At 35.9% G+C, this 26,045-nt stretch overlaps 1 protein-coding gene across 1 annotated transcript in view; it reads right to left on the reverse strand.

Annotated features, from left to right (window-relative positions):
• The window catches only part of LOC149170987 (uncharacterized), a 45,741-nt gene extending 20,573 nt beyond the window's left edge, over positions 1-25,168 (reverse strand). Inside the window, exon 1 of the mRNA XM_089425801.1 lies at positions 24,965-25,168. Within this exon, the coding sequence (XP_089281927.1) occupies positions 24,965-25,168 (204 nt within the window). The remainder of the gene's footprint in view (positions 1-24,964) is intronic.
• Positions 25,169-26,045: the final 877 nt, after the last annotated feature.

Raw genomic sequence — 26,045 nt, forward strand, 5'->3', positions numbered from 1 at the left:
TGAAGGCAGAAAAGGTCAGAAATCTTTACAGACTCAAAGGATGTACTCAGGTCGGTGAGGCAGTGATTATGTCGAAGAAAGAAGAAGAAGTTACTCACCTATGGCATCACTAATTGGGCCACATGAGCAAGAAAGGTCTTTAGGTACTGATGAACTGAAAATTTTTCCCTGATTTGAAATCCTTGAAGTTGGATTTCTTTAAACATTGTGTGTATGGAAAACAAGGTAAACATAGATTTAAAACTCGAATTGATAATAGTAAAGAAATTTTGGACTATATTCATTCTAATATGCGGGGACCATCTCGTACTGTATCATATGGAGGTGCATTACATTACTTAATGTTTATTGATGATTTCCCCATAATGTTTGGGTTTATATGTTAAAAATAAAAGCTGATGTATTTAATGTTTTTAAATAATTTAAAGTAATGGTGGAAAAGAAAATAGGCAAACCAATTAAATGTTTGAGAACTGAAAATGGTGATGAATTAACTTCTCTAGAATTTGAAAAATATTGTAAGGATGAAAGTATTGTTAGGAATAAAATTGTTGTTTATACTCCTCAACAAAATGGTGTCGTTGAACGTATGAATTAGACTCATATGAAAAGAGCCAGAATCATAATCAGCGATGTTAACCTGCAAAAGGGGTTGTTGGTAGAAGCAGTATATATATATTTTTTTATTTAGTTAATAGATCACCTTCAGTTGCAATTAATTGTAAAATTCTTGAAAAAGTTTGGTTAGGTAAGTCTTGTGATTATTCACATTTAAGGATTTTTTGTTGGGATGCCTATGCTCTTATTCATAAAAATCAACGCTCAAAATTAGACCCAAAATCGAAATTTTATGTCTTTGTTGGGTATGACTATGCGGTGGAAGGATACAAGTTGTGGGATCCTTCTTCATAGAAGATAGTCATTAGTAGAGATGAACATTTGATGAATCTTCTCTTCTAAAGTAGGATGTTGAAAAAGTTGAATATGAACAAGTATTGCCAAATCAACAAATTTAGTTGGAGGCTAGGCCTTTTTCAGAAAGACGAAAGGAATGAGACACTTCTGAAGAAAAAAGTGAGGAAGATGCAAAGGAAACTATTGATGTTCTAGAACTAGTTCAACAACCAGTCACACTAAGAAGGTCTACAAGGGAAAGAAAAAAACCCAAAATGTATGAAGATTCCTCTTCATATTTTTTATTGATTACTGATTATGGAGAACCTTCTTGTTATCAGGAAGCAGTGGATGATGCAGATAGCAAAAACTAGAAGAAGGAAATGGACGAAGAAATGGATTCCTTAGCTAAGAACAAAGCTTGGGATCTTGTAGAACTTCCTGAAGGGAGAAGTGTTGTTGGATACACATGGATATTCAAGTTGAAGTGAAATGATGATGGAAATATCGATAGGTATAAAGCAAGGCTAGTTGCAAAAGGGTATTCTCAGGTTGAAGGCATTGACTTTCATGAGATTTTTTCACCAGTCAAAATACTTGTTTCTATTCATATTGTGTTGGCACTAACTATATTAATTGACCTTGAGTTCTAAGAACAGTTAGATGTTAAAACACTTTTTTTAGATGGTGATTTGGATGAAGAGATTGATATGGAACAACCAGAATGTTTTGTACAAGATCACAACAAAATATTATTTTTCAATATCATTAAATCATTGTATGGCCAGAGGCAGACACCTAGGCAAGGGTACAAGAAGTTTTACTTCTTCATGGTGAGCCAAAACATTATTAGAAGTGAGTATGATCAGTGTGTGTACTTCAAGAGTTTCAGTGGCATATTCATTATCTTGGTTTTGTATGTTGACAATGTTCTTATTGCAAGAAAAAGCATGGAAGAGGTCAATATGTTAAAGGCTCGACTCTCTAGGATGTTTGATATGAAGGAGCTTGGAGTGGAAAAACATATCTTGGTCATGGAAATACACAGAGACGGGAAAAATGGAACTCTTTGGTTATCACAATAGATGTATGTAGAAAGAGTACTTGAAAAGTTCAGTATGAACAATGCGAAACATGTAAATGTTCCATTAGCTTCCCATTTTAAACTTTGTTCGGTTTTGATTCCTAGAACTGATGAAGAAAAAAATTATATGTCTCGTGTACCATTTGTAAATTTTGGAGGCAACTTAATGTATGCAATGGTGTCTATAATACCTGACATTTCACATGTAGTTGGAGTTGTTAGTAGGTTCATGGAAAATCCAGGTGAAGAGCATTGGTGAGCAGTGAAATGGGTGCTTCAGCATTTAAGAGGCACAAATGACCATTATCTTTAAATGTGACAAATCCAATATTTATGCAAGAGTGACACCCATTAGCTCTTAGTACCAAAAATGCTATGAGAGGAACTTGGAGAAACCAACTAATGAAAATAAATTATGGATATAATAGATGTCACAGATATTTGGTGTTTGTACCTACTTGGTCAACATTTATAGATTATGATATAACATTGGAACCTAAAATACTTCATGGAGCAAAGGGTTTCATTCCTAGAAGTATGAAAATTGGTTACAAAAATGTTGGGAAATTATGATGAGATAATTTATAAGAAAGGAAAAGAGAATGTGGTAGCATATTATATCTCTTAAAAGTATGAAGAGGATGGTCCCTCTTTTCACTCTTCTTCATAACAATAAACTAGTTGAATGACATCCATAAAGAATAGTTAACAGAACCTAAGACAAATGACCCAAAAAACAACTTCAAATGAAACTCCATGCATATAAGGACTATACTTGGAAAAATTAAGATATTGATTATAAAGAGAATATGTATTTGACTAAGTTCCTGGTATTTAAATCAACAATGTTATCTAAACTCTATGCCTCTCCAATGGAAAGTCATTCAACATTTTATAAAACATATGAAAGGGTAAAAACGCTAATTTTGTGGGAAAGGAATAAAGAAGGAAATCCACACCTTTGTGGTAGAATAAAACAATGGAGAAATAGTGAAAAATGCAAGTGAAATCCTACCTTTACATATTTTATTTTTTATTTATTAAGTTTTATGTGATCCTTCAGGCTTAACCTGTGGCTTGAGGAGACGTGACCAAGTGTCATCTAAACCTTCAAAATCACTTGTGGATCACACCTACCCTCGGCCACACCATCCCTCAACTGACTATATTTTTTTGCACGTAACATCCCCCTAGCATAAGACACAATCTCCCCCCTTGTGGTTTGATCCTGGGTCGCCTTGCTGATGAGGCCCATCCTCCACCAGTTGTGCTAGTGGGACTTGACACAACCTTCACATGTTTTACCAACTATAAGTATTGACATTTCTATGGACTTCATAAGGAGGTTACCCAGATTTGGAAATAAAATAACATCATGGTTGTGGTTGATTTCATTTATAATTAAGCTCATTTTTATGCTATTCAACACCCCTTTAAATCTTCCATGGCCAGTCAAGTATTTATGGATAATATCTTTAAACTTCACGAATGATAGACGATGACCCCACTTTCAATAGAAATTTATAGCAAGAGTTGTTTCAATTCCAAGGCACTCAATTGAATCTTAAAATTTCATGTCACCCATGCACCAATGGTCATACTAAATATATGAATGAATTATTAGAAGCATATTTTAAGAGCTTCACTTTAGAATGACAATCACAATTGGCTCATTATTTACTTATAACATAATGATAGTATAATACAACTTATCATGGTGTCACTCAAATGAATCCCTTTGATTTTTTTCATGGCCAATAGCCTCCATCATTACTATCCCACTTTCCTAGATTTTCTAAGGTGCAGGAAGTATAAAATACCATTACACATTAGGCTAACATTTTCTACACCCTTAAGCATAATTTATTCATGGCTTAGAATAGGAAAAAGTAGTAGGTTGATCAACATCGTTATAAATTCAACTAAAATCCACTTTAAAGAAGGGAATTAGGTGTTACTTGATTTACAACCTTATAAATATACCTTCCTCAAACATAATTTCCACCATAAGCTTGCCCTCGAGCTTTATGGGCCTATAAGTTCATCATCTATATTGTTCCTTTAGCTTGAAAATTGAAATATTTTTTCCGCTATAAATAATCTCTAATATTTCATGCGTTTCTTAGAGAAATTTACTGGATCTAATTGTTGTTTTTAAACTATGATTCAAAAAAATGGATGGAAAATGTCACATTTGGTTGTAGCTATAGTATGTTATTCATAAAAGAGAGTGTCATCTGTGCCAATGCAATATTTAGGAGGTTCTTATATTGTTTAAGAATACATTGTTTTAGCATACCACATGGAAACCAATCAAGATGCTTCAACAATTCCCTCCAACTTTGAGGATAATGTTGATTTTTAAGGGACACATCTTCTAACATTCTATCCTAACCCTTAAAGTGGATAGATAGGTTTTTGTCTATTAGGTAATGTATAGCAAATAAATCTCATGTAATAGTGTGCATGTAACAATTGTAAGAAGGATTATTAGAAGGTTCTACCTACTAGAAAATTCATTCTCGAACATTCTCATATGAGGTATCTATAACTATATCAAGAAGTAAAAGCATTGTAATGAAATTCCTTGTGAATTATATTGCAATCATGTCTTTTCTCATTTTGGATATTTTCCCCTTAATGAAGCAAGTGAGCAGTGCTCTCACTAGAAAAGTATAGCATTTTGTGTTATTCCAATTATTTTATGGCTATTGTGGATTGTAATATAACTTTATTGCAATACATATAGGTAAATTTTGTTTTCTTTACTATGCATTTTCCAACTTGCTACTAAAGAACACCACATAGTTTGTGTCATACCTATTATTCCATTCATGTCATGCACATAACTACCAACGTAATATCATATATTAATGATATGTTTTTAAAAGTGAAGAATATATTAGGAGATTTATTACTGTAATATATGAATATCTGAATTTTAATATATAGATGGAGATGAATATATGGCAAATCTAGAAATTGGTCATTCTACAAATAAACCATAACATATAATTTTTGGAGAATAGAGGATATACAAATGAAAACAAAATTCATTGCAAGAGGGATAATTCCATTAGATAAGCTTTTAAACTCAAATTCAATACCTATGGAATCCTCCATGAAACCATAAATATTAGAAGTCAAGGACTCCAACCTAGGCATATAAAAAGATCTCAAACTCAACCAATTATCGAATACCCTATCTTAAAAAAAATATATTACTGCAATAGGTGTCTAAAGAACTCAAGCATGAATTTGCATGGAGGTATGAAGAAATTAAAAATTATGACCCTACCATTTTCTAATATTTATTTCTCTTGAAGGAAGATGTCCAAATGTTCATGTAGAAACATATCTAGCCTAGCCCCATGTTGTACCCTTTAGTACAAATAGAGATGGAAAACTTTAAGGTACCAAAAACATTATTTTGGTCAAATATCTAAAGGGGGTATAAAACATGGTTTCTATCTAAAAGAAAAATTGTGAGATAAGGCTCTCTATAAAATTCAAGCATTTGACTAGAGATTCCATAAAGGAAAATTACCCCTAGCCAAATAATAAAGATGGACCAAATGCTATAAGGAGTGGTTAGGTTGGAAATGATGTCCATGTTGGGTGAATTTTTAGGTATAATAAACTCTAAATGGACCTAGAAGAAGTACTAAAGACTACTTCTACCACTAGGTGAGGAATATTTCACTATGTAAGGATTCCTTTTAGGTTGGTATTGTTGGGGTTAATTTTTAAAGTGCCATGGGTTACATATTTTTTGATATCATGTATATGTTTATTGTGATTTATTTTCATGATAACTATTTTATAAAATTTTCATGGCAACTATTTTCTAAAAAGAGTTAATGACCATACTTAACATCTAAAGTAGGATTTTGAAAGGTGTAGAAAAAAAATTGTATCCCTCATCCTAATAATATTTCCTTGCAATAATCAAAATTAAATTATTGGGACATGTTGTGGTTGTATAGTGGGTGACGATTAATTTAGAAAGGATAAACACAATAAACACTATCTCTCTCCTCATCCCAAGATAATTCCCAATTACATTTCAATTCATTTGGAAAATGGAAATTCTTAGAATATGACAATGTTACCTTTATTGATTTGATGAAATAAACAAATTTAATAAAGAACAAAGTTTCCAATCAAACGGGAACTATGACCTCAAAACGAAAAGTGTGTATGTTGGAATGACTTTTTCTTTCTTTTATTTTTGTTTTGCATGCTAAATTTTATACATTTTTTTAAAAATGACAATGAAAACCAATTTTTTTGGCATAGAAAACACCTTAAAAATGAAAAGTGTTGATGTTGGAATGGTGTTTTTTTGGGGAAATTTTCAACATTTTATAGCAATGACATTAAAGATAAAATATCATGACTCTCAAGAACCTTAAAATTCCAACAATTTCCAAGCATGGGATTAAATATAAAATATCACGTCTTTGAAAATAATTAAAATTCCAACAATTTATAACCATGGTGTTAAAGATAAAATACATATAATTGTTTTCAACCAAAGCATTAAAGATAAAATATCACGACTCAGAAAAGACCTTAAAATTTTGAAAAAATTTCAACCATGGAATTAAAGCCAAATAACATGTCTATAAAAAACCTTACTTTTTCCACATATTTCAACCATGGCATTATGGAATAATTATATGACTAATTTTCTTTTAAAAATGAACAGTTGAATGAAAGAGTCATTATATCAACAATAATTTATTTTTTAAATGCTAAAAGTATAGCTATTTTAAAATCTTAGCTTAAGGCAACTTGACACATTGCAACGAAAATTTTATAATCAACCATCAAATTGGCATGCAGTATAGGAGACCTTCACCCATTGCAATGAAAACTTAAAAATCAGCTATGAAATTGACACATAGTGGAGGCGAACTTGATTGACTGTAATGAAAACTAAAAAATCCATTGTCAAATTGACACATATTGGGCTCAAGTTACTAGTTGAACATCGACACAATGGCTACACGAACAAATAAATAAATAAAAAAAACAAAATAAAAATTAAGGAAAAAATTAAATCATAACCCAAAAAAATTAAAATAAAAAAATAAAATAATAAGTAAAAAATAAAATTAAAATATTGAAAAAAAGAAAAATAAAAGATGAAAAAAATATATATATATATATATATATATATATATATATATATATATATATCTAACATAAAAATTTAAAATAATAAAATAAAAACAATTTTTTTTTAGAAAATACAAAACCGTATATATATACATATATATCTATATATACACACACACACACACACACACACACACACACACATATATATAAGATTTCTTTTTTATAATTTATATATGAATCGGCTAGCCACCACCTTGGCACGCTATCTCTTGGCAGTAAGGAGGGGCTGGCGGACCAATTCCTAAAATAGGCCTATCACCATCGCCTAGCCATGAAGGCGTCGCAAGTCAGGGAGCCCCTTTATGGCTGGGCAGGCATGGAACCCCTACATGCTAGTGGAACTAAGGGTCATGGGCGACTTGCCTTAGCCCATCTCCCCTTTATGGTTGAGTTGTTTTGGTAAGTCAATTCTAGAAATCATTCTGCCACGCCCGTGCAACCGTAAAGGGGTCATGGGACAGGGCACCTACCCTCGCATGTGACCCCTTGGCAGTTGGACAGGGGTGCCCTGTTACAGGGAAAAGTGTCTACATAGAACTGCTTATCCCACTAAGGTGTGTAGCTACCTTAGAAACAAACAAAGTAAAGCTACTTTCGTTTTTCCTTTATGAAGTATAGACGAGAGAAGAACAAAGAAGACCAACCTCTGTCTTGTGCTAATCTCCTAGTTCGATTCCTCTCTCTCTTAATAGTCTTTCGCTACTTGCTTCCTTGTACGCCCAGCTTCACAGAGTACCTGTAGGATCACAGTAGCATAAAACTATACAAGAACATGGATCTATAATCATAAACAATCTAGGATAAGATGTAAATTGACCATACAAATGCATAAAACATAAATGACAAAAGAGTATGGAGGAAAACTTGATTAGCTTTTATTGATAAACAAGAAAGAGCCAAGGGAGTTACAACCAGTTGTTCTGACCCAGCATCATCCTCTCAACAGGTAAGCCCTTCTTCACCTCATACAAAGCTTAGATCACCCAACACTCTGATGTTGTCTCAAGAAACCAACAACAATTCCTTACAATATGAAAAATTACAGCCTCTGGATCTCTGGGATGAGGGATCCATATATAGATATCTGTAAGGGAGATGAGTCAGCTTGTGATTTGATTAGTTTCTTCCCTCTCATAGTTCTTGCTTCCACTTGGAGATTGATGTTCTCTTACTCATCCTTGGTCGAATTCGGAGAGGCATGTGTCATAGGAGAAGTTTCTGGAAGACTCCATGCCTCTCCACCTTGCGGAATGACACTGCCATTTGTCACTTCTCGCCCATCGCACCCCATAGAAGGGCTTTTTGAAATGCAACGCACCCACATAATGTATTTAGGTGAGATGCAACGCACTTTGCCTATGGAGCAGCTGAAATGATCCTGTTTTGACCAGTTCTAAGCAGTTTTTCATGGAGAACTTCTGGGAGAAGATGTAATCAGTTGACCTTGCTCCTTTAAGGGATAGAAAAACACTTTTAGGGACTTAGGAGCCCTTTTTTTATGGACATTTCATGCTTGGGGTTGCAGTGCCCAAAAAATGTCTATAACAGTTGCCCCATAAAGCATGAGGTCGTTAATCTTTTGATGTCTGGTGAAATGCTTTATTATGAGGATCCAAAGTTCTTTCAAGCTGGGAGGAGACCTGTAATAAGATACAATACAATACATTATCTTCATAATATTTTCATGATCTAGCTGAGGCGGGCATTCCCATGCTCAACTTTATAAATTAATTTTCATGTACATAGGACAGACAATCGTCTGAGTGTAGACTGATGATTCTGATAGAGTCATCATCCCTTTGATTGGATGATTATATGTGCAGCAATGATGTACATTTGATGTCTTTATTTCCCTGAATATATATCATAGCCCGGATGGATGAAACTAGATCTGGGGTCTTCAATCTCGTTCGATCTTCACTCGAAGTACAAGTCTATCCATGTGAGAGATGTTCTGAAGTCGAACATGGAAATACATCTCCTGATTACCAGCCAATGATGTAAGATGTTAACAAATTTGAGAGGAATCACCGATAATGATAATGACCCTCAAGGTACTGCAGTACAATTCACGTGGTGTGAATAAAGGACTTGGCGTCGAACACCACGCAAAATCTTTCGGTCGAAGGCTATTGATGTAAACCTGTCGCCGGAAGTGAAAAAATTGCCATTGAAGCATGAAAGCTTCAAAGTACTGAACGGGATGTTCCTAGATCGACTTCTTGGATAATGAGCTGATGTCGACAAGAAGCGATTCGTAACAGGAGGGCCTTAATGAATCCCACATCAATGACACGGAACGGAGCAAATGATTTTAATGGAGGTGAAAACAATCTGATGACATAAGGTTCAGGGTGGCAATCATGAAAGAATGGAGTATAAATGTATTGTAGCGGGTGAGACACAGGTCAATTCTCTGAATGACTTCTCTTGAACATATCGGCGACACTGACGTGATGGATTGGTATCATTAACCCCAAATGTGGATGGTGTGATGGGACCATGGTGATGTGATCGGTGAATGAAACAACCCAACCCGACTTGGATGTGGAATGAAAGTGTCATGTTCAAGAGCGACTTGCTACCAACAAAGTTTCTTCAAGTTTTCTTCCCAATTTTTCCCCAGTCATTGCTGACCAGTACCTCTTTATTTTTGTCAAGCTTGAGGAGGATAACATATGCTTGTTCTATAATTTTCCCTTCGGGCAAACCCATCGCTATGTTTTAACGAGCCTAGAGATAGTGAAACTCGTTCTTGTCTGCTATGGACAAGTTTGTCGCTATTAGGTTTTAACGAGTTTAACAACAAAGATAACTCGGTCCTTTTCAATTTTAGAGAGTCTGAAAAGGAATGTAAAGGAAACTCCAAAATTCCTTTTTCGTCATCTAATCCCTTAAGTCCGAAAAAGTATAAAACAATACAGAAGGGATGAATTTTCGATCCTTTTAATGAGCCGAACAAAACAAGCGCTCGATCTTTTTGTGTAATAATCCCTCGGGTTCAAAAAGATTAAAATCTAAAGGAGGGATAGCACTTTTGGTCCCTTTAACGAGCTGGAGAGGCCAATGGCTCGGCAATCTTTTCATATTTTACGAGTCAGTTGAAAAGAGCTTAAAGGAGACTCGTCTTTTGAGGAACGAGTGATAAACTTGGGTAGCAGCTGATTCCAGGTAAGGTTTGGAATTTTCCAATCACGACAGTGTTACAAGGATGGCTAGTGGGATCACTCTTCGCATCTGTTCCTCAAAAGGGGTAAACAATCAAATGGAGGTGAATGATCGGCCAATACAGAGTGGAGGTGATGATGAGAACACGACCAGGGATTTAAAGGCTGAGGTACTACATTCACGATGGTTATTTACCGGAAATCGGTTCATTTTTTTTTATTGAGCTTAAACACTGGGGGAAACATTTGCTCATGACTTATGTTTATTTTTTAACGAGATTGAACTATGTGCTAAAACGGCTCGATTACTCCAGTCGTATAATAAGAATGTCCCATTTAAAAACGACAATTTTTCAAATCTTTGCCCCACATCCTTTCTTTATGCAAGTTAGGAAACGACCAATCCAAAAAAAAGATAAATAATCGCTCTTTGCTTGCACGCCAAAAGGTTTGCATGCCCCCAGGTATAAAACAGAGTTTCAAGGTCACCTTTCAAATCTCCAACAAAACATTTGTTTTATCAGGAAATGTCTACCTCTTTCAGGTTACCAAAGATTGTTTTATTCACACCGCAAACAAAACACTTCTTCAGCGATGTCTACCGAAATAGACAAAGGTGAGACAATCCACTCACATAACTTTGACGAGAGAATCTTATTCCAGTCTAACCCCGTCTTCTAATCACGGACGGGAGTACAGTCCAGTCATATATCTCTCGCGGAAACCTACCCTATACCCGAAGTTTTCCTACCGAAGCAGACCAGGGTGCATGCCCCCTGGGTTTCAGTCATGTCTCCCGAATCACTCGCGCTCATCAGGTGGACGGACTAGGGATTGATGAGACATTCCTTGTGTAAAAATACCATTTAGGGATGGTATATGACTATTTGCTATGCGTGATCCGGGAAATGAAAGCTGGTCTACGAGCTTGACCACTCTTCTTTCGTGCGGAAAACACATTACTCTAAAGAGTGATGAGACAATTGCTCCCATGCAATAAATATAGTCTCGTCCAAGGAGTAGATTATAATCCAGGGGTCCTTGAACTACCATTACGTTCATGTGAACGGTTTTCCCTCTCAATGTTATGGGCACATTGGGAAGGATCCCTAACGGTCGACTGGTTCCTTTGTTAAAGCCTGTTAGATTTCTTATCTCAGGCAAAAGCGATGGCGAACCAAGCGCTTTCCAAGCAGTCGAGGAAAGGATACTCACAGAAGCCCCTTCATTTATGATGGTACCAGCCATAACCATTCTATATATTTGAGCAATAATTCGGAATGGTACACTAGCTGGTAAACGGGGTCTGCCTAGTTCATTCCAGTCGAAGGAGACAACTAGGTTGCTTGGAGGTGGGACCGAATAGATGGCCAGGTACGACTCTGACGAACTTCCTTCCTGCGGTAAAGGAATGGGTAAATTGCCCCCATGTTCATCGGAGTCTGTGCTTACGAAAAGAATTTGGACGATGTCATCCTTATTCTCTTTTGTGACTGTATCATCTGAAGATGGAACCTCTGAAGGCAAGACCGGGTCAACTGACACCTCGACCTTTTGACTTCCTTCTGGTATCGGTTTAGATGGTTTGTCTTCAATGATAGATGCTTCGGTCGACCACCTAGGCGGGTCAGCTATATTTTTAACTAGTGATGGATTCGGCAAGAGTTTTTTATATCCAGGAGGAAGTCGTAACGGTGAAACCGGACGATCGTCCAAAACTCTTTTAGCCTCGTCTAAGAAGGGACAACGGTGGACGGCATGATCACCTTCGCACAGTTTACAAGGAAATCTATATTTTCCTTTTTGTCCTGGGGCTTCACTTTCACCAGTCAATGGTGTGTTTTCAACATGATCATCAGAGGTTGACGACACCGGGTTGTGCAAATGAGGAGACCAGTCCCTTAAGATCCAAGGGATACAAGGAAAATCTCTATGATAGTGGTCTCGTTTGCAAATGACACATGGTGATTTAGGCCTGGTCGGTGCAGTGTGTGGATTTTCGCTAGACGACGCTTGGTTGTCCCCTTTCGCTTTTGGCTCCTTCTTCTTCTTCTCTCTCTTCTTCTTTTCCTTCTTCTTCTCAGGTACTTCATTTTTGGCTTTACCAACCCCATCAAGCAAAGAGGAAGGAGGAGAGGAAGAGTTGGAGGAAGTAGAAGGTTGGTGGGTAACTCTGGATTCGTCTAGTTGCTGACTCGATTGTTCAGGAATTGCGGTGCTCTGAACGATAGAGGTTGAGAAGAGCCATACGGGCAAGCCGATTGTCAATCCTGGAAGTGACAATGTGGCCATATGGGGTGCACCAACATCTCCCCAAGAGGAGAAGGGACTAGGATTTCCTCCAAGGGGAATTCCTTGGTTGGTGGGTTCCATTTTCTCAACCTAAGATCAATGTAGGAAAGGGTGATGATTATTCCGTTTAAAATAAATTTTAGACGCTTTGACACAACTTGTTTTTTCAATTTTTAAGAGTCGAGAAAAAACAAAAGATGACTCTAGTCGCCTTCGATTTTTAATGAGCCTGAAGTGACAAGTGCTCAGATGGACCTTTTCCGTTAAGGAGTCTGAAAAGGAACGAAAGGGACTGCTCTGGAAATCTAGGTAGAGGGATTACCAAACCAATCGCAAAACTGCAGAATACTTTTTACGGTACGACACTCAATCTTCCTGAATGTTGTGTTTAGTGCATTGTGATCGATAGGGTGGCAGACACGGCTTCCTATGGATAAAGGATTAAGCCTGTTGTGGTCTCCCAAAATATACTCGACGGTACGTGGGAGCACAAGTCCGTACTAGCACTTATCGTCTCAAAGTGGAGGAATCACCCAACCATGAGTGAGAACAATAGTTGCCAGGTTTTACGACGCTGGAATACGTCTCTAGCCTAGACTTCTAGATGTTGTGCGTTAGGTTCCAAAGCGTTGTTAGGTTCATTGAATTTATTTTATAGTTGATCTTGCTTAAGAAATTTGCATTTTAGGTTCACCGCGAGATGTAAATGTACAATTCCTAAAATGCAATCTAAGATGATAAACAGTGTTTTATCTTCTTTGTGCAATGAAAATCCTAGCTACTAAGGAAAGAGAGACAATATTCTTTCACAAAGAGCAAAGAGCACACACTAAATGCACTGTCCTAAATGAAACCAATCAAACAGTCTAAATGAAAATGCACATGCATGTATTTGTTTTCGGATTTCTTAGTATGTGAATGGTAAAAAGAAAGCTAATGCGCAAATCTGAATTACTTTTCAAGCAACAATTACTAACAAGTTTCTTTTCAGAATCAAAAAATGGAGACAATCACAACACTTTACGATTCGGAAATGAATACTTGCTTTCGACACTAGAAAGACTACAAATTCAGACCAAATACAATAGCAACAGGGCAATCGACCATCAATAGCAGCCAAACTCTTTCCTATGACTCAAAACGACAGTTGTGACACTTTCAAATCAAAGGACGACTGTACAATTACGTTACTTTTTGCAAAGGAGAACTAAAAATGACTCAACAAATACACAAAAACATTTACAGTTCTTTTGCACAATGGAGGCGGAATAACCGCAAGGAAAAGGGGTTTCAAACAGAGATATACTGATTATAGGCAACAAAATTCATGAATAGAACTGAAAAGAATGAATCACAGAAACCAAAACTGAACAATGCCTAGTTTGATCAGCGCACCTGTAACACAGTGAACTTGAAATGCAACGCACCTACTACACTCGGGAAGTGCGCTGAATTTTAGATTCACAGAACAGTACCTGTGCTGGGCCAGAGACGAGACTTTGCTTGCGTTCCGGGTCACAGTTTGCAGTTCAGTTGATGGGTTTTGGCCGAGCAAATGGTAATCAGTAATGCAACAATCAGGGGTAGATCTAAGGAGGTTCTAAGAGCTACCACAAGGGCAATCAGAGAGTTTGTAAATAAGTTGTTTAATTTATAAACAAAACCCGGAGATTGACTGAAGCGACATTCATCTACTTTGCAAATGCAGTTCGAAAGCTACCTGGCTCGACTTCAGGCTCCATCTGTAAGTTTATAAAATAGGCAACAAGGAAGATAAACAAACAAACTAATTCGTCCCCAGCGGAGTCGCCATTTTGTTACAGGGAAAAGTGTCTACACAAAACTGCTTATCCCACTAAGGTGTGGTAGCTACCTTAGAAACAAACAAAGTAAAGCTACTTTCGTTTTTCCTTTATGAAATATAGACGAGAGAAGAGCAAAGTAGACCAACCTCTGTCTTGCGCTAATCTCCTAGTTCGATTCCTCTCTCTCTTGATAGTCTTTCGCTACTTGCTTCCTTGTACGCCCAGCTTCACAGAGTACCTGTAGGATCACAGTAGCATAAAACTATACAAGAACATGGATCTATAATCATAAACAATCTAGGATCAGATGTAAATTGACCATACAAATGCATAAAACGTAAATGACACAAGAGCATGGAGGAAAACTTGAATAGTTTTTATTGATAAACAAGAAAGAGCCAAGGGAGTTACAACCAGTTGTTCTGACCCAGCATCATCCTCTCAGCAAGTAAGCCCTTCTTCACCTCATACAAAGCTTAGATCACCCAACACTCTGATGTTGTCTCAAGAAACCAACAGCAATTCCTTACAATATGCAAAATTTCAGCCTCTGGATCTTTGGGATGAGGGATCCATATATAGATATCTGTAAGGGAGATGAGTCAGCTTGTGATTTGATTAGTGTCTTCCCTCTGATAGTTCTTGCTTCCACTTGGAGATTGATGATCTCTTACTCATCCTTGGTTGAATTCAGAGAGGCAAGTGTCACAGGAGAAGTTTCTGGAAGATTCCATGCCTCTCCACCTCGCGGAATAACACTGCCATTTGTCACTTCTCGCCCATCGCACCCCATAGAAGGGCTTTTTGAAATGCAACGCACCCACACAATGTATTTAGGTGAGATGTAGCGCACTTTGCCTATGGAGCAGCTGAAATGATCCTGTTTTGACCAGTTTTGAGCAGTTTTTCATGGAGAACTTCTGGGAGAAGTTGTAATCAGTTGACCTTGCTCCTTTAGGGGTTAGAACAACACTTTTAGGGACTTAGGAGCCCTTGGTTTATGGACATTTCATGCTTTCGGTTGCAGTGCCAAAAAATGTCTATAACATGCTCGCCCTAGCTCGTGGCCCCTGGGTAGCTAGGTGGGGCGGGGTAGGTTGATTTCGTGAATCAACCTACCACCCTTACCTAAGGCATGGCCCCTCAGCGGTTAGGAAAGGGCGGTATATATATATATATATATTATTTTTTTTTTTTTTTTATATATATATATATATATATATATATATATATATATATATATATATATATATATATATATATATATATATAATGTTTTCTTTTAGAAAATTTTTATATTTGATATATTTTTTTAATTTAAATGGTTAAATTACTAACACTAAAAAGAAAATGCATACTTAAGATATAAAAAAAATAAAGTGTCGAAAATAAACCCAAAATAAGGGGTTATGCTGCATCAACACTTTTCAAAATTGGCATGAAAATCACTAACATTTAAAAAAAATGTACATATTCAATAATTAAAGTATCAAAAATATGTTCCAAAAAAGGGTTTATTCTGAATCAACGCTTTTCAAAATCAGATGGTTTTTTCCTACGTCTAAAATGTGAGAGCTTGATCAAGTTTTCATTTGATTGGTAATTATGTTAAAACAAATACAATCATAATACATGATTCCCAGCCATATTGAAGAACAAAGAAATAGATATAAAATTGATCAAAATATACATTGTAGTAACCATAAAATCGCTTGATAAAAGTAAAATTATAAATTCCAAGTAACTTCAAACATGAATGTAGGTTAGCTTGGCATTGAAATAGTATAATAAAAATCTTCATATCCATTTTTGTTGACATTTATTTCAAAAAAAAAAAAAAAAAAAAAAAAACCTACAACATATTAATTGAATCTCATAACTTAATTCCCATATGGAGGAAAGGAAGAAAATCCTAAACATTCAAGCACACAAACAAAATTGATTTCTCCAAAAGTGATTAACGAACTTCCAATTCCACAAATATGAAAGTAGTTCCATATCATGAAGTCTCAAAAATGCCTTATAATATCATCTTCAATGTTTATCTATAAATAGAATACAATAATTATAGAAAATTGAAATGACTCTTTCCCTAACAACTTGGACAGATGATTATTCCCTAACATGTTGGAGAAAAGGAAGAGTACTTTCATTTCTGAATTGAGTGTATATTAGTCATATTTTGACTTCTAATGGAGTGAAAAACTCTTGTTCCACGGATTGCTTCACAATTATGTGGCAATGATCTATCAACCTCACCCATCACAATATTCCAAAAGTACTTGCTTGAGAAAAAAAATTCATGTAAGACAAATTTCGTGCAATAAATATAATTTTTTCTATATAAAAGAATGCCACCCCCCTCTCGCCACACACACAAACACATATATTTATATACATCTATATGCTTACCTAGGTACATGAACCATCCTTGGATTCGATACATGGATTAAATTTTTATTACTCCAGTTAACAACATCATATGAATCTATAAGTTAGTAAGCAGAGTAATTCGTTGATGGTTCCTATGTGCATGTTTTACACATGCCCCATCACTATCACGATCTCCTTTTCCATGCCATCTCTCAAAGAAATTCCATGTATTATGAATATTAGTTTTCTTATGAAGATGAGACAACCATGAATAATCGTGTTGATTTAAACTGACCAATGCAACTAACTGACCATAACCAATGTTCTTAAAAGTGATATCTCATCTTGATAATTCATTATAAATAATAATAACACAATGTTGAATAGACCAAGTATCAAGTGTACAATCATCACTAATGTAGAAATTGTACTATTTAATCTTTTCATGATGATTTTCATGAATACCATAACCATCGATACCAAGATTTGCATGGCTATAAAAAATATGCACAAGTATAAACACCTGGTCTGAATGATAATAATCATTTGGTATTTCCTTATGTGGAGCAAATGTGTAATTCTTGGAAAAATAAACCACTGATAATATTGTTCCATGAACTTCTCCATAAAATATGTCACGGAAATGTTTCCTTCAAGTAAATCAATCTTCTTGATGTAGTCGTTGAATTTATAACAAGAGTGTACAAAACATATTCATAAATTTTCCACATCACAGTGAGATTTGACAATAACGAATCATTAGGATCAATGGGATACTTAACATCAAAGTGTTCCAAATGAGAAAAATCATTGGATTTTCTTCCACCAACGCATTCTTTCTTATAAAATAATTGGTTATTTCCTCGTGCACATAATATCTTAGATAAAAAGTCACGAACACTTAAAGGAGAGAGATCATTGGACCAATATTGTATGCCTAATTTTAGAAATGTCTCATAATATAATTGGAATTATACATGGTATTGAAAGAAACATGTGTCATGAGGAGTGATAGGCCTCACATACAATGTCTTAAGCTTCAAGAATGTGCTAAGGGAAATCTTCACATAAGGTTACTCTCCATAAAATTATGGAATAATTCACCTTGACTAACCCATGTTATATGTTTGACATGAGTTTCATAAACCCCTCCATATATATGATGTCACACAACTTCCTTTTCATTTGATGACACATAGGAATTAACATGCCAAAACTCTTTCACCCTACCTCTCACCTTATTCAAAACTCTATCTTGATAGGATTTTCCACATATATTATCCCAACATACAATTTCATCATTCTCATATAATTGAATCATAAATTATTATACCTCCATATAATTTTTCTTGATGTTTCGTATATTTTTGTTGCCGTTGACATCAATCGATTTGGTGCAGTTCCTTTTCCAACAACACTTGTTAAAAATGCTCTACAAACACTTCTATCTTGAGATTGGTTTTTTGCAAGTATGCCAAGTGCCAATGTCATATTTTTGATACCAACTCATTTACCTTCACCTATTTATAATTTCAAATTTCATTTTGATCGACACATTTACTCTATCTCAATTTTTCCTTTCATTCATTGGTGGCCCCATTTATTTGATTTTAGTTGAATCCTTATTCTCTAGAAAATTATCATCAAGGACGATGTTCTTTTAACTACTAATTAATCTATATGTTTTTCTAGATGTGGTGGATCTTGTTGCAGGTTAGATGTTTTCCTTGAATAAAAAATTATAAATTTGTAATTTGCACTTGAAATGTACATTGAACATTTTTAAAACTTAAAATGGCGACATTGAAATAATTTAATCTAAAGACTACAAAATTCAAAATTTAATGAATTATTGACTCACTAGTACTGGTGATATCAATATTGTCTTCTTCATTTATGTGGTCAATATTCTTGTTGACAAGTTCCTTGACATATTTCATTTCCTTATCATTTCCATGTACATCCACATCTCTTTCAAGCTCTCTATTTGTACCTCCACATCTCCTTCAAGCTCTCTATTTTGTACCTCTATATTTCTTTTAGGCTCTCTATTTTCCCTTAATTCTCTCATGTTTGCTTGTTTCTCATTTTTTCTTTTAAATAAATTCTTGTGCAATCATACTTTCATTTACAATTCCTTTAATTCTCTCATGTTTGCTTGTTTCTCATTTTTTCTTTTAAATAAATTCTTGTGCAATCATACTTTCATTTACCATTCCTTTCGTTTCCCATGTCAAAAACTTAGAAATATCAAACTTGGTTCAAAAATAACACAAGTGACTTCAAGCTTTTCATACTAAAAATCACTTAAAACAAATTCAAATGCCACTTCCCATGATTCCAATGCCATTTCCCATGGATAAACAATTGGCATAAGATACAAGCCCTAATCAAACTACTAGCTCTAGACGCGAGTCCTACAGTGTTGTTCTCATTTCGATAGTAAATAAGCACAATCAAAAGAACACGTAGTTCTCCCAACGCAAAAAATAAGGGCAAAGACTTTACCGCCCATAGCTATTGTTTAACTATGATAACGGGCAAATATGAACACTGTAACCTTCATTATCTCAGGGGGTTTGTAAAAATCCCAGAAAGGCTTAGATGGCGGAGGGTGACGAGGGTCAGTGCACTGTGCGACAATAGATTCTTGAGGAGCAGAAACTCTCAGGTTCCCATTATGCCGTCACTTTGTGTCCGTCGTTGTCCTCATCATCGTGGCTTATCCATAGAGCTGTTTTTCAGCAATACAAACATTATTTCTAATTCAAGAAATACTGTGTTTCGTCAAGGCTCCCACGTTTGTCCCCGTGATCATTGATTTCTAGCGGTTTTCCGGACCATCAATTTTTACGAATAGTGGTTTTTGTGTTCGTTGCTTCATCTTTCGAGTGTAAATCAAACCACGAAAGCTTCAAATCCAAATTTCCCAGAATAGGGCATTTTGTTTGGTTGCTCTGATTGTGTTACACTCAGAGAGAATATAAAGGCGTTAGCATACAGACGTCACAAATTCACTTGTTATTTTTGGTTAGAATTGGTATATTTTTTTTAAATCTCACTAAAGGAGTGTTTGAATGAATTTGATGGTGGAAACGGAGTCAGCACCATTAAAGATTCCTAGGTCACTCAAAATCATGAAACTTATGAAACTTAGTAGCTGTAACACCCTTTTCCAAAAAAATTGTTGGATTTTATCAAAAATTTGTCTGAATTTCCATTATTTTCTAAGCAAAAATATGGCTTCATTAAACCACTCTGAACATAAGTCTAAACAAACATAACAATTAAGTAAAGATTCCAAAAGACATTAGCATTCAATTTCTCTTATATCTCTATATCATAAAATGGAGTATAATACAATGATATATATCCTCTATACAATGGTATATACCCTCGATGAGGTGTCATAGTGCATGGACGGGATCTCAAGTATAGGCTTAATTAACTAGTTATGTAAACTAGTTAATTATGCTAGTAGAATCTCAAAGATAACTAGAGAATCAACATGAATAAGTGGAACTATATTGAAGTTATATGTCACCTTGTCCTAGCTAATTAGAGAACTAACATGCAATTATCAGTTAACTATTTCATGGCTCATGCATGACTCCACTCATAGTAAAGAGAAGTAAAACTCATTCATACATGACTCTCTCCCTATTAGCAATAGTGATTACTCCTTTAATTTAGAGTTGAGTTAAGTTAAGAAAATCATGTCGAGCGAGAGGTTTGAATTAAGCCGAGTGTAATCAAGTGTGCATGATTAACCAGAGAAAAGTCAAGACTAGTTAGAGTTTGCCTGATTCCATATTGTAAAAAGTTTTGTGTTTTTATACCAGTGTTTGGTTCATTGTAATGTGTGAAATCCAAGAGCAACATCTTGGGTGGATGTATATATGGATCAAGTTTTTTGTTTAATAAAATAATTGAGCTTATGCTTCCCTCCTCTGCCTTTCCAATGGATTGGTTTCCTCTGCTTATCTAACGCCTTTCCAACAAATTGGTATCAGAGCCCAGAAAAATTACAAAATACGACAAGCTAAAAAGAGATGAGCAACTTGCAGAGCTGCCAAAGTATCAAGTGATCAACGCAGATTAAAAAAATATATATATCCCGTCAAAAGGGATCGACACAGCCCTCCAGCATAAACAGTGCGACGACTTCGCAAAAAGACGCACCCCGAAGAAAAGAGAATGTGACGATATCGCAAAACTTATGAAACACTGAATTTTTCAAAATTGTCGTGAGTGTTCTCTGTCGAAAAGTGCGTCGGCAATTTAAACAAAAGAAAGCACCGGTAAGAGCTGCGTTCAGCGTAAATAAAAAAAAAGAGGGCTAAAATTGTTTGAAAAATCAAATCTAAAAGGTACTTACTTTGTCAGCAAACGTCCAATCTTGGTCAGGTTTATGTAATTTTTTGCCGTCGGCCATTTTTAAATGCGAAGTGTGATGGTATGTTTTACAGAGGACTTATTTTTTAAAAAGGAAAGGGTTATAAAAGCATATAAAAGTTTATTAAAGGACTATTAAACGTTTTTTTAAAGGTTGGAGATTATAGAGGTTTATAAAAGGTTTTGAAGCTCAGTAGATTTATTTAAAAGGTTTGGAGACAAAGGGGTTTGAAAAAGGTTTATTTGAGCCAATAAAATGGATTTTGCTTCCAAGGATTTATCTTACATTTTTATTAAAAAAAAATACATTTAGAGTGTTGTGATCTGTAACAACAGCGCCATTGCTGGAAATAGTCACGAGCGGTTGTGAGTGGCCTGGAATGCCACGGTGATATTGAGAATAGATTCCTGTGTCGGTTTATAAAGATCTCTATTTTATCATGTATGAAAGTATTTTGGGTTCATAAAAATTACTTTTGTATGATATGGATACATGAATTTGGTAAAGATTTTGCCTTAAAAATTATATTTTTTTCCAAAGGTAATATGGAACATCACTAATGCAATAAGAAAAGAAGCGAGAAGAAAAAATAAAGACAACAATCATGGGTCACAAAGGGAGACTGAAGTAGATTAAGGCAATGAATCGAAAGGAAGAGCCAAAGTATTTTGAAAAACTAATAGAGGTTCTCATTGCAGTCGAGGAATATCAAAGACAAGCAAATGAAGTAGAACAAGTAAAAGATGCATGGATCAGAATGGATCTAGTAACATTGTCAAATTTTACACGTAAAAATTTTGATTTTTGGGTTGTCAAAATGCAAACCTTTATTCAGTGTAAAGAGTTTAGAATTGGTCTGATAACCCATATGATGAAGTTTATGATACTTTAGTATTGGATATGATAAAACAAATATTAGATGAGTAATTTTTGTGAAACGTAGCAAAAGATACATCTTCCCAATAAGCATAGAAGATCCTAGACGCAAGATTTGGTACAAAGGAAAGTGACATGCAGGAGCAAGTTCTGTCGCAATCTATTGAACAGTCAATAAAGAAGTCAGTTGCATGGCTGGGAATAAATGATCAAGACTCTAGGAGGACAACAAAACTTGGAGAATCCCACTCAAATGTGGATGATGTCATGAAGACGGTAAAAGTGAAACCCATTATGCAGACGTGCATATGGATGAACAAGATGCAAAAAAGATTGTAGAGGGAGAAGGTGAAGCTTTTGTGTGTGAAGTAGAGCAAGATCATATACATGCTTAAAAACTCCACTATAACATGGATGGTGAATATGATAGTTAATCCCACTATGACAAGACACCTGTGGATGATGACTTCAAATTGAGACGTGAATTAGTGAATTCAACAATAGTTGATGAATTTGGTGAAGTTAAAATTGTTAATGAGCACATGTATGTTCAAATATCCCACAATAGATTGAATGAAAATTATGTTAATGACATTTGTGGTCTCTTTTTTGAAACATGTATTCATTTTGGCAATATGGAAACCACTATGCTAAAGTTGTTGCTGTAGCAGCAAGTTATGAAGAAAAAGTTGGAGCTACTCATGAAGCAGTGCGTGAACTAGAATCACTTAAGTTTGGCATAGAAAAAGCTACCAATGAAGAAGCAAGTGGTTTGGTGGATCCAACAATTGAAATTGTTGATGTTAACTATAATTAAGAACAATTAATTAGTGATGAGTGGTTATACATGATGCAACAAAAGCAATTCATTGATATGTTGTTATTTGGTGAGAGAAGAAAACATATTTGCAGCAGCGATGGTTGGCAAAGAAGTGGAAAATGAAGAGAAGGAAGAGGTAGAGAAGAAGGAAGAGGAAGAGGATAAATATCTCAATGGAGAGCATAATGAACAGGGTTTTAACATTGATTTTCAATGTGCAGGTAAACTAGATAACAATCTAGTGGAAAGAGAATATGAAGAAAAAGGTACAGCAAAGGACATGGAAATTTCTAAAGATGAAGAAGAAAGCATTGAAATAACCTTTCAACAAGGGATTCAAGAAGAGATTAGATTCTTCTATAAAGAAATGTGGAAGAAAGAAAATCATAAAAATGAAGCACAAGAAGCAGAGTGGAGTTTATAATAAAATTCTAGCATTGTTAAAAAAAAAATTGAGTCAATCGTTGATTGTAAGATAACTGAGACTCAGACCATGTTTAAGTTATGATTAGTCATGATTAGTCGTAATTAAGGTGGGTGTTAGAAATAGTAATTAATCTAGTAATTGAGAGTTAAGTTAAGTTAAAAAAAATCAAGTCGAGTGATAGGTTTGAGTTAAGTCGAGTGTAGTCGATTTTGCATGAAGCAGATAGGTGGAGAGAAGTCAAGTCTAGTTAGAGTTTGCATGATTCCCTATTTAAAATATTTGGTGTTTATATACTCGTTTTTGGGTCATTCTAATGTGTGAAAGCCAATAGCAATAACTCGACTGGATGTCTATGTAGATCAAATTTTTTGTTTAATAAAGTAACTAAGTTGCAACTTACGTTTTTGTGTGTGAATCGCATTTATGTGTATAAAATTTGTGCTTTTCTCCTCTATCTTTTCAACATCCACTAATGTGACTCAAATATAACTAAATGTGACTAAATAAGGAAAATACATAAAAATGTTATAAGTAATCACAAGTGGCAAGCAGTTGGAGATATGTTATTTGGAAGGATGGCTACATATTTAAAAAAATTATAACTCCAAGAAGAGACTAGTTTTGTTTCGTCTAACATCTAAACTCTTTGGATAGCGATTATGAGAATAAAATGAGCAACAACATTATTTGGAAAGAAACTCGTGGCTACAGTAAAGTTGATTTGAGAAAAGTGTGAAGCAATCTTTATTATAATAAAGATTTGATATACAAGATAAGTACAAACTTGAATTCAAAGATAGCAGTGTAGTGCACCGCAATATTACATAATACCAATTGGGTGTCTGACCAAAAAATTATACAATAAACATAATGAAGGATAACGAGATTCGATTAGTTTTAATCCAAAAATCATAGACTTTCCAACAAAATTTGACCCTATTATTTCCTACCTTCTAGTCCTCCCTTCTTACATTCTTGTCATTCTCATTATTTAATTAGAATTTTATCAACTTTGTATGGTTTGAATGGCGAAATCGATTCAATAGAATTGCATAGTCAGTGTTCTTAGGTTTTTGAGTTATCTGATGCAATGTGTGGCATCGGCGTAACGTCCCTTTCAATAAAAATTTTGGACATATTTTCAAATTTGGCTCTTAGCTTGTTTGTTTTATAATGGATTTCAAACACTAAATTCTTGACAAAAGTAAAATTCATAGATTAGGAATTCCCACCCTATGTGTCACGCCCTTACACTGGCGGTAATCTTCCAACCGCACTATAGCGAAGTGTGGCACCACCAAAAACTTTCTTTTCACCAATACTTATGTTCAGGGACTACGCCTAACATTCATACTTAGTTTATTTTTCGTTACCAAGTATTATCTTTGTCTTTTATACAAATGAAAACCCATACATATTCATCATCAACAACATTATACAATAGAAATGCACAACAGTATAAAGGGAGGGGAAATTCCCTGCAATATGAGTCTACCCGATATTAATATATATAATTTTCCACTTTTACAAAGTATAAGCTAAATATTGGGAAACCCCAAATTTACACTTAGCCAAATTTCCAACTTCAGCAAACTCGGTTTCCCAGCTCGTCAGCGTCTCTGCACGGTCGCCACACGACTCACCAGCCCACCGTTCACCTCATCACACGTCTTCACGTGACTCGCTCTTTGTTTGTTTAGCAAACGCCCAAATCGTGCTATCCTACCCGACCTCCATATGGTGGACCACACGCAGTCCCGCCTGCCCAAATCTCGTTCACGACCTTCGATTCCAACCTTTGTTTCAGTGTGCACAGTGCGCCCTCGCCCGACTGCCCATCTGCACATTCACCCACGCCTTCGCACGACTCACCTGAGTCACCTTTGCATGACTCACCTAAGTCTGCCCGAACACCTTCACCCGAACTCGTTCACCCAAGTCGCCACACGACTTCACCTAGGTCACCACACGACTTCACCTGGTTCGCCCGAAAGACCTCGCCCGAGTCACCTGACGACCTCACCCGGTTCGCCCGAACGACTTCACCTAGGTCGCCTGATGACCTCACCCGACTTGCCCAAACGACTTCGCCTGGGTCGCCCGACGACCTCACCCAGCTCGCCCGAACAACTTCACCCAGGTCACCTGACGACCTCACCCAGCTCGCCCAAACGACCTCACTCAATTTTTCTGCTTGACAACCTCGCCCGATTTTTCTGCCTGATGACCTCGCCTGATTTCTCTGCCCAAGTTTCCTGCACGAGTTTCTCACCCAAGTTTCTCACCCGACTTGCTACCTGAATGCCTTGCCCTAAGTGTGGGCACATCTCCCCGTGCCTTCGCACTTCTCAACCTGCATCCAACTTCGCACTCCAACCTCAGCTCATAGCTCGAACTTGTTGGTGGAATGATCGGTGCCTTTGCCTCCACAAACGCATGCCAATATATATGGACGGGTGGCGGGTTGTGTCACCAGGCAGACCCATGCCAAATGCCCAGCCGACTCATTCATGTTGCGATGTCTCGCCCAAGAGGAGGGTCGGCCCGCCCAACTCGTGGGACCGCCCCCTCAACGCTCGCCCAATTCCTATATGAACTCGTCCAAGCCTTTCAATTCGCATTTTTCACAAGTCCTTCGCATGGTGGAGTCGCCTTGCCCGTCGCGTGAATCGCAGGTCCTTACATCCTCCCCCACTTGAAATCATTGTCGTCCTTGACAAAATC

This window comes from Pinus tabuliformis, chromosome 4_2 (assembly GCF_031772625.1).
Source record: "Pinus tabuliformis cultivar Carrire ecotype Pingquan chromosome 4_2, CPIR1, whole genome shotgun sequence".
In the NCBI taxonomy this organism is placed as follows: domain Eukaryota; kingdom Viridiplantae; phylum Streptophyta; class Pinopsida; order Pinales; family Pinaceae; genus Pinus; species Pinus tabuliformis.